Here is a 10,490-nt window from a genome sequence, read left to right on the forward strand (position 1 = left end):
TTCAATAGTTTGAGAAGGCTTAAGTGGAGCGCATGAGGGGAAAGTGGGTTGAACTGTCTAAAGAGAAAAAGGCCAGCCAATGCAAAATATTTTAAAGTTGTAAACTTACATCTTTCAAATGCTGCTCTTTGGTCTGTAATTCTATCTCCAGAATGTCAGAACAAAGTCTGAGTCAGGGTGTAATGTGACTCACTCACTGATACACCACCTGAGAGGGAGTGTTTGTCTTTAATATTTATATAGAAAATATTTCTTGGTAAGTAAGAAACAAAGCTGTAGGAAATGGTAGAGCCATTTTCAAAGGGCATGTGATAGAGAAGTGCTGGATGTATAATTTGATGATAAAGAGTTCTAGTTCAGGTACACATCACCAATCAATCAGTAGATAAGATGGCCGCAGACCTCCCCCAACATGGTGCTGAGGTTCAAATCCAGGCCTCATGTATGTTAGGCAGGTGCTCTACCACTGACCTACACCCCCAGCCCCTGAAGAAGCTCTTGAACATGTATCAGCTAAAATGTAAAGGGTGTAAAGAAGTGGGCTTTTAATTTTCCTTCCAGAAGTAATATGATTCTTTAAAAACACACACATATTTTTGAGCAGGGACAGCCTGAATAAAAAGTAAATAATTTTAAACAGCTAACTTAGTAGAAAAAGGATATAAATATGTAAGAAAAGTCAGTTGGAGTTGTTGCTTTTGGCTCAAGTCCACTGTAAGACTTACTGGGCAGAAGGTTTATAGAATATAAAAGTTGTGGGTGGGGTGCTTCACTTAGAAAAAGTAAATGCTGTGTTTTGAATAGTTAGTTTGAATGAACTGAAATCTTTAGGTAAAGAATGTAAGGCTTCAGTAGCTATAGCCCATGTAACAAGCAGAGTTCAGAGTTCCTGGTTTGATCATTCAATAAATATTTACTTAGTGAATAAACAAATATATAAGTGAGGATTTTGACAGAAATTTAAAAGGGAAAAGATTTTCAAGACTTTCAGGGGATTGAAAAGTTAATTCTATTTTTTAACATTGGATAAAAATTATAATTAATGCCTTATATTGCCAATTTTGTTGGAAATTGGGAAAGTGTGAATCGTCCACAAACTAATAATTGGGGAAGGATGAAGATGAACGAGGTGTGTAAGAATAAAATCTGAGGTTTTATTGGAGGTCATTTAAATCGATAAAGAAAGTCTCCAAATGATTTTCAAAGTACTCAGTAAGTATAAGTTAAAGAAAAAATAATAACTGTATATCATTACACTGGATATAGATTTTGGTGCACAAAATAATGATTTTTTTATAAAGAATATGTAAAGCGGATGTTAATTAGATGTTTAAAGCAAATATTAATCTAGCATAGAACTGAGCATTATTAATGATGCAGCATTTGATATATTTGTGTAAATGTCTTAGAAAAGATCACAGGATATTTAGTTTTATTGCCATAACTTATATTTGGTGTTAAGATTGTTTGCAGTGCTTATATTGTAGCCATGCTTCTGCACTACCAATTACAGCAAAATCAACTTCAGGAGTACATTTGAAATGCAGAAACATTTGCTGATAAGATTTTAATGAAAGTCACACCAGCCAACTGATGGAAGCCATTTTGTACACCACATGCCATCAGAGACAAGTTATATTTTAAACTCTAATTCAGTTGTACTTTTGCAGAGATTTAAAATATTTTTGAATCTTGTGCACCAATTTATTATATTCTGAAAACAATATTTGAGTACCAAAAAGCAGGAAAAAGAAAGAAGACCAAATTTATAACAAATCCAAGGCTTGCAATAAACCAATTAATCTTCCAAGAAAGTTTTATTTAATCTTGTTAGAAGAGAAACAAAGGGAGTTTAGAGGCCAGGGTGAATCTGAAATAGTGAGTGCTGGACTTGGTGCAAGTGGAGGCCAAATAACTTTGGGGTCTCTGAAAGCTGAGGGCATTGGGTGTGTTTCCAGTCTCAGAGATGAGGCCTAGGTGGACTTCGGCAGACCCCAGGGCTTCTCAATGTCCCAGTATGGTTACTTCAAAGCAGAAACCAGTTCCCACACTGCTGAGCGTAGTGAGGAAATATCAAGGCCCTTAACCAGACCCATCAAGTTTCTCCCAGAGCCTCAGAAGTTTGTTGGAACAACACGATGTCCTCAGGGTACCCAGGAGAGCATGAAAGGAAGAGTGACTGAAACAGAAGGGGACTTTCAGATAGGAAAGCACCTGAGCAAGACCAACACTGAGAGTCAAATAAGGTGTAGGATGTGGATCATCTCTAAGGATGTGGAACAGGCAGAGGCCACCAAGATAAGGGGGCACACTTCTCAGGGAGCCCCCACCCCCACCCCTCTGTAGCACTTTGTAAGGGAAAAGGGATTGAACTACACATTTCTGATTAGCTGACTCAAGTTCATTTGTTCATTAAAGCACTTCCTTTATAAGAATGACACAGATATGGTAAAGTACAGGTAAGATATGAAACGTTAATGAATTCATAGGAATTCAAAAGAGGAAGAGGTTTATGTTTCCAGCAGTGACGGTTTAGATCATTCAGACTACTCCTTCCACTGGGGGGGGGGGGGGACTAAAAATGCTGGTTATAATGTAAAATAATCGAATTAAAGACAGCAAACTGTTGATGAATAGGAACTGCCAGGTTGGAATCTGAGGAAAGCAGGAACTTAAAGAGAGCAGGGAGAGACTTTCATCCTTATCAGGGCATATTTGTTGATAGGAGTCAATTAAAATTGATGTCAACAGCTTCACTGGTAAAGTTGGAACAGAAATGAAAGCCCAGGATCCTTACAAGTGGGGAGAATAAAAAGATCCTCACATTATTCTGGGCTTCTAAAAGTCAAAACCTGAAACTGAGGTGGACCAGAACAAAACCTCCTACCACTCTGAAACCCCTCTCCCCAAGGATAGCTACTTTGGCATATAAATCATCTGTGAGGGTGTGGGAAGGGGCTCCCTGAGGAGTTGTATCCACAAACTTAGTCCTATGTGCAAAATTGTAACCCAGATTCACATCAACTGGGTGGTAAAAGTGTTAAATTTAAGTGGTCCCAGAGTAGGAGTGGTGCCAGGCACGGGGCAGAACTACAAAAGTAACTCATCTTCCCTGGAAAAAAGGCCATTCTTCCTAAATCTCAAAGAATACCTGCAAGTAATTTTTCATCAGTAATGAAAAACATTAAAAAATAACCAAGCACAGAAGAACAGACCAATAAAGGGGAGAGTGAGAAGTGTAATAAAAACATAGATCCTGAGAACAAATTCTTACTCTAAGAATTCTGTAGCCATTTATTCAACAAGTATTTATTGAGCAGCTACTTTATGCCAGACTCTTTGGCAGATGCTGGTCATATATGCTGTGCTGGCAGTCATATGAACAGATATTCCAGGGGCTAAAAGGTCAATTAAGCTACCATTACATTGATGTTTATTTATCTTTACTTTCTGAGTTGTCCAACACAAACACTAATGAAATAAACAGTAATCTCTTGAAATTACCGAGATTGACATCATTGACTCCTTTCTCAGATTCTCATTCCCTAAAGGAGTTAAGCCTAATTATACCCTAAGCAAACCACAGAGCCACATATATTAACAGAAAGGTGACAAAGACAAAACTATCTCAAAGAGACATAAAGCATAATGTCAATTACACTTATCTTTAAGTATACTAAAGTCCAAACAGATGGTCTATTATTGGGAATAATAGCATGAATTGGATAACATTGATTTTGACGTAGATGTGAAAACAACTGAAGGGACAGGAAGGGCGGAGACCAGTTAGATAAACATTTACTTATACGTAGACTGCCTTTCTTGACCAAAGTTGTTGGCAAAAATGTGCTAATACAGTATTTGGGCTACTTAGGTGTGCCTATACTAATTATCAACCTGTGTCTTCTATTCAAGCTTTCACAACAAGGATTTAAATTGTTACATCTATATTTCTGCATTTGTCTTCCCTTATTAAATATTCTGATGGCTGTCATTTACTGAGCCTTCAGAACAGTATGACCTATGCTCTTTCCCTCGTTCTCTCTCTCTCTCTCTCTCTCTTTTATAATGTGTGCTTTCTTCCTAGTATGCCACAACAGTATAGTGCAATAATCATGATCAAAGTCATTGTTGTCCCACTTTATAGATGAGGAAACAATAGGCCAGAGAGGTTACATCCTGAAACAGAGGTATAGAAGGAGAAGGAACAGGAGTTTCAGGGTTGGACAGGCCTGAATTTAAATTGTGCCTTGTTGCTGGTGTTGCTCCTTCCCTGGAGACAAAACTCAGTTTTATGGGATAAACTTCAGTGTGCATGGGTACACGGCTCTAGGAAGTCTCGGTTTCTCATTTAGAACTCATGTCTTGCTCTAGGTAGTGTCTTCAAATGATTTTAAAAGTAGTTATTTGGGGGAAAATAATGCAGCATTATACAGAATTTTAAAAGTAATGAAAATGCAGATAATCCTTTACAAAGAGCCTTATTATTATTATGTTTTCAATAGTAGGGATTGAACCCAGGGGTTCTCTACCACTATACTTTAAAAATATATATGCATGTGTGTATATATTTTACATATATACAAGTATAACATAATATATATTATATAATATTAAGATTTTATATATATAATCTTGAGACAGGGTATTACTATGTTGTCCAGGCTGGCCTCAAACTTGTGATCCTCCTGTTTCAGCCTCCTGAGCAGCTGGAATTACAGGGATGCACTACTAAATCTGGCAGCCCTACGGTTTTTAATACTGTTCATTCATTCCTAAAACTGACTTGTTTGATCCTTTTGAAAATAACATAATATTTCAATTGATGTTTTTTGATTGGGTTTTTCTAGGACATCATTATACTATCTGTGGGCTTTAAAAAAATGCTTATTCAGGAAATGATGCCCAATTTATACATTTTAAAATGGTTAAAGTGGTAATTTTTACACTGAGTACATTTTGTCACAATAAAAAGTATTCCCTTTTTCAAATGAAAAGAGAAGGCGGAAGAGAAGAAAGGCCCAGATCTTTGCCTTCCATTCTTTCCAGGCCTCTGGAGGCAGTCTGTCTTTAGTTCTCCTGGGTATCTATGTGTGTGCAAAGGGATGGGTTCGGAGGCTAGCCAGGGTTGGAGGGAAGTCAAGGTTAGAAAGGAGGGATGTGATTGGCCACTGTTTCTTTGGTTTCCATGGTAAGATAGCTAGCACAGAAGGAATGTATTACCTTCCTTTATAAAAAGAAAACTTTTTCTTTTTTTTAAGCTTATGAGGAAATCATCCTCCCCACTCTTTCATTTAATCTGAAACTATTTACTCTTCCTGCAGTGCTCTGAACTGAAAGGCTATAGTCATTCAGAGAGTAGACAAAAAAGAAAAATATAGGAAAGATGTTTTGTTTTGACAAAAAATTTGCTAATACAGTTTTGGGTTACTCTGGTGCATGTATACTAATTATCAACATAAGTCTTACACCTCGGTTTTCACAATAAGGATATTCAGTCATTATGTGGCACACAGGAGGGTCTCCAAACATTGGAAGTTACTACAGTGGCTCCTGTGTGAATTGACTCTCCTCTACTGAAAATGTAGAAAACAATGTAAGAGTGACTGCAAATCACTGAAAGACCAGTCCAGCCTCACTCCTAGGTTGGCTTCTGAGCTAAACAAGACTCACTTCAAATAATTCATTAGTTCAGAGCCCTCACATGTGGCTCGGAGCTAAAACACATTCTGAGTTAACATTTAAAGTTTGAGAGATTTCATACGTATTTGCAATGGGTTTGCTATAAGTAGTACCAATAGTACCCATCTGGCCCTTTTTTTGGGAACTTGGATTGGTAACTGGATTATAACTATTTTTAGGTTAAATAAAAATTCAGAAGTCCTGTTTCAGTTAGGTGTATCAGGTGTAGTTGTACACAGACCACACACAGACCCAACAAAAAATAGAAGGCTCAAAATGTGTAAATACAAAAACCAAACACTGTGCCTCAATTTCCTCACTTGTGACTGTGTAGAGTCCCCAGGATGGATCTGTAAAACTCCTGTCCTAGACTGTCGACTTCCACAAGTTCTTGCTAACTGGAGGCATGAAGAGAACACTCATCCCTTTCTGTAGTTTTTGATGAAGCCCCACATTAAAATTGGAAGACATTCTTGATGCAAGCAGGGAGGTGAGAATAAAACCCTATGATATAATAAGTGACTGCTACAGCAGCTTGTCATTTAGATGATGCCACTTAGGATCTTACAGAAATTAATCATATGGAACAGGAATACAAGTGATCATCACTTACTATTTTACAAGCAACTTACAACACTGAGAGTCTCTCCCCTTTAAATAAAAAAAAAAAAAAAAAAAAAGAAAAAAAAGAAAAACACTTCTCTAAGAGGCAGCTGAACCCCAACTATTGCCCCATCCCAAACTAAAGCCACCTTCCTCTTGGGTCAATGTGGTTCCCTGAGGCCACAGAGTCCCCACCCTTTTCCTTGATGCTCAAGTCACACTGCTAGTGCCTGCATGGTCCCTCCATTCCCCCCCCCCCAATTTTTTCACATCTTAGCTGGTCCACCATAAGTACTGTACACCTCAAAGATATTTCAGCATTATATAGGAAAAATAATAAACATTTATTAAGCATCTGTGATGTGCCAAGCACACATCTAACTCTTTGAGAGAGGACTACCTCTTTAGTGGTCACCACAGTCATCTGAGGCTTGTAGTGCTGTGGTTAAAGATGAATGTCCACAGCCAGACAGCTGGGCAGGATTTTAATCAAGGCTTGTAGACCACATCTAGGGTGACCCAAATGCTGTTCTTCCAACTCTTAGAGTCTATGATTGCTGCTGCCATTTTCCCCACCTTTATTGGGGTATAACTGACAGAACTGCCATTTTTAAGGCTGCAAAATTTGTTAGGAGCCTGTGTTACTATATGGGAAGGGAATTTTTCTCTTTAATAAGCCTTCATATTTCGCAATGAAAAGGAATGGCTCTGATTGATTCTGGAGAAAACTGCACCCTCTGGAAATGGTCCGGTCATCTTGCTCCACCAAACCGAGGAGCTCCCTCCCCTCAATACTAAACTCGATATGTCATTCATTCTCAACAGGGAACCTAATCATGCTAGAGGGTTAAGTTCTGCCAGTATATAAATGCAATTTCCTCCAGTTAGACTAGATAATTGTAGTTTTTTTCTATGAAAGTCTGTCATTAAAGTTCACTCCAAGAAGGTTCCATGGTTAAAACCCCAGTGACTGTCGCTGACGTGTGCTCAGCGATCAGATCTGGCAGAACCGGAGTCAGCTCAGCCCACCACCCACTCTGCTTGCGCAGAGGTCCCATCGAAGAAAAGGCGAAAAGGCGGTTCTGTGAGCGCTGTAAAGGAAAGAAAGGGAATTTCCTATCTTTGGTCCTGTCTAGGTCCGGACCCACTCTGCAAACTCGGGCGCAATCTCCAACGAGCGCAGTTCTTAGAGGCGCAGCGAGGAAGGGGCTGCCTGACGAAGACTACCCCGGGAATCCCGGACCCCGCCTTGCCCTCCTGCTTTTCCTCCTCCGCGCCCTTCTCTTCCTCCTCCTCTTCCCGGCACCCGAGCCTCCGAGCCGTGGCGGCTGCCTCTTCCCGGGGAGGGTGGGACTCCAGTGCCCCGGGAGGGTGTGCGCAGCACGGTAGGAGGGGGCGGGGAGGCAGGAGACTTGAAGCCTACCGTCTTCTGTTTCTTGACCCCTGACATTCTGGTTGGCTGTGGCGGAGCCCGGGTTCTGGGACCAGAGACCGAAGGTTGCGCGGATGGCGGCGGTGGTGGCGGCGGCTGCTGCCCAACTCCCGGGAAGGAGGTATAAAAAGGCTCGGCAGACACGTCGCACTTCCCTTGACCAGCCCCCTTCTCCTACTCCTCCTCCCGCCGCGCTCCTCTCCGCCCCGTCGGCTCCGCCAGCAGCGCCCAGCCCCGGGGACCCGGCTAGCCGCTTGGGCGGGGTCCCGGGCCCGGCCCCCTACTCTCGGGCGCGCGCTCTGCCAGCCCAGGTCGGAGGCGAGCTGTTGCAATCCCGGCAGCAGACAGGCACGCCCCGCGCGCAACCTCGGATCAAGTTCGTTCTCGCCCCTAGCACACCTAGAGGGTCCCGGGGCCTCCTTAACCTCCTGCTCCATCCAGGCCTTCTGGACCCAAGAACTTACTCGGGTAAGGGCAGGGATGCTTGAAGTCTCAGGGAGACCTGTCGGCACGGTCCTCAAAGGGCCCCGAGGTGCAGCTTGTCTTCATATACATCACTTAAAAAAGGCGTTGAACATTGAGGGATTCTTACTCGGCACTCCACTGAGCATTGCCTTAATCCTCACTCCCCCCACCTCCCGCCCCCTCACCATCTTGGCCCTGCCCTAGGCAGCATCTCTTTCTCTTCATTGTGCAAATGAGTCAATTGAGGCGTTCAGATTTTGCCAAGATTATATTCCAAGAGAGAGAATTCAAACCCAGGCTGTCAGCCCCACAGTGCAGACTTTGTACACCAGCCTCACCTAGCAAGATGATAAGAAAATCGCGAGGCTCAAGAATTACCTGTGCACTATGCACCAGGCATCATGCTAAGGATTTTACACGCATTTACTCCTTTTGAGCACATGATAATATCCTCACAGTTAAGGACTGACCTGCAGAGGCACTACCCCACGTCACAAAGTTAAGTAAAGTAGGCCAGCTCCAGGCAATGACCAATGGTAGCTCAGAGACTTGTTTCAGTACATCCTAAAACGTTTTCCTATGGCAGTTCTTCTATCAACTGGGATGGGCCCTGTAAAGGAGAAAAAGGCACAAGGTAAGAAGTCTCATGGTTCCATGGTTTTTTCAGAGGTCAGTATGAGGCAACTCTGAAAAGACCCAAATGTCAGGTAGGAGCAGAGGGGAGGAAGAGACAGCCCCAAGGGAGAAGTCACTTGGTTTCACACTTATCTCCCTGCATGGTGCCACAAATAGATCAATATGACAGTATCCTCAAAAGAATCAAGAAGACACACAAGAACCACAATCATTCTAACTCTGATCTTTCTGTGAAAGTGCCAGAGAAGTTATATTCTAAGGAAGTGAAAGATGGAAATTTCCCTTTATACCCAATTGTATTTCTGAAGACTGCCAATTTTCCAGACAGTCATCTGAAAATCTGAGTATTCACTGACTTCCCTTCTCCATGGGGGATGCTGGAAAAGAAAAATAAATGAGTCAAAATCTTAAAAGGCAGTCTGCATATCTGTAGTATTGAAATGTCGACTTATTTTACTCATTTTTGAGTAAACTGCAACCACTCCCTTCAAATGTGAGCAGCTAGGAGGCCAATGCTGGATGTGAGTTTCTGTGCTGCACACAAACTAGAACATTTTGAATTTATCTTAAGTTTAAACAGCAATATCCTGTTCTTATTTCACTGGAAAATTCTTTTATATTAGTTCCAATCAAGCCCTGGACCTTGTCAAGTTCTGCCCTAAGAGAAGATAAAGTGTGAACTGGAAACCATGCAATTTGAATGATTATTGTGGGTTTTTTTTTTCCGTATTGCATTTTTTTTTTTTTTTAAAGAGCTGTGTTCTTGAAACAGAAAGAAGTTAAGGGTAAATCCTTAAGGGCTACATATTGGAAACGAAATACAAAATTGTTAAGACTTGGGAGAGATTTTTAGATCCTTTATGCAATTTCCCTATCCCTGTATCTTGCATATTAACAATGTAAAACTGGTGCTCTGAGAAGGGAGATAATCTGATCAGATCATTAGTAGGGGCAGAGCTGGGACTCAAACCCAGGTCAGCGACTCCCCAAATGTTATGACCACTGAATAACTCATCCTCTAGGTCAACTATTTTAAGACCCCATGGCAACTATAAACCAGAGTGTTTATCTTGTTTTCAATTTTTACTAGTTTTCAAATAGTACTTTGGAAGAGATTTTTTTGTTTTGTTTTGTTTTGTTTTTTTAACTATTCCAAAGATGTGTGAAATTGGAGGACTTAGTCCTCTTGTATTCGAATTCGAGCTGGGTTGTTTCTGATCCTTTAATGTCACAGTTTAGTCATAAATCAGCATGGCAACTTACTAAAAAGTAAAAATAAATAAATAAATAAATAAATAAATAAATAAATAAAATCTGACTTTCCTGGGGTCTTTCTTCCTAAATGCAATGTCTTGAATTCTTTTTCATCTCACTGTCCTCTTGGTCCTATGAGAAAGCTTTCCTGCTGAAGAGATATGAGCAACTAGAGAAGCCTAATTTAGGAAATCTATGACTCTGGCACATGGGAAGTGGAGAAGACTCATTCAGGGAAAGGGAGGAAGGTTTGTTCATTCAAATGGACACATTCTCCATAGCTTCCTCACTAATATTTCCTCCAAGACTCCCCTGTAAAACACCATGGACTACATTGTACCAATGTATAATCCTTGATATTACTCACAACATTCACATGAGGGCTGGGTTTTCTCCCTATTTTCTTTTCTTCTTTCCA

General features: G+C 40.9%; 1 protein-coding gene across 2 annotated transcripts in view; it reads right to left on the reverse strand.

Annotated features, from left to right (window-relative positions):
- Positions 1-7,856, reverse strand: part of Papss2 (3'-phosphoadenosine 5'-phosphosulfate synthase 2) — a 78,232-nt gene extending 70,376 nt beyond the window's left edge. For both annotated transcript variants that reach the window (XM_047552222.1, XM_047552221.1), the window contains exon 1: positions 7,709-7,856. In XM_047552222.1, coding sequence (XP_047408178.1) covers positions 7,709-7,735 — 27 coding nt within the window. In that variant the 5' untranslated portion in view covers positions 7,736-7,856. The remainder of the gene's footprint in view (positions 1-7,708) is intronic.
- Positions 7,857-10,490: the final 2,634 nt, after the last annotated feature.

This window comes from Sciurus carolinensis, chromosome 5 (genome assembly GCF_902686445.1).
Source record: "Sciurus carolinensis chromosome 5, mSciCar1.2, whole genome shotgun sequence".
Lineage (NCBI taxonomy): Eukaryota > Metazoa > Chordata > Mammalia > Rodentia > Sciuridae > Sciurus > Sciurus carolinensis.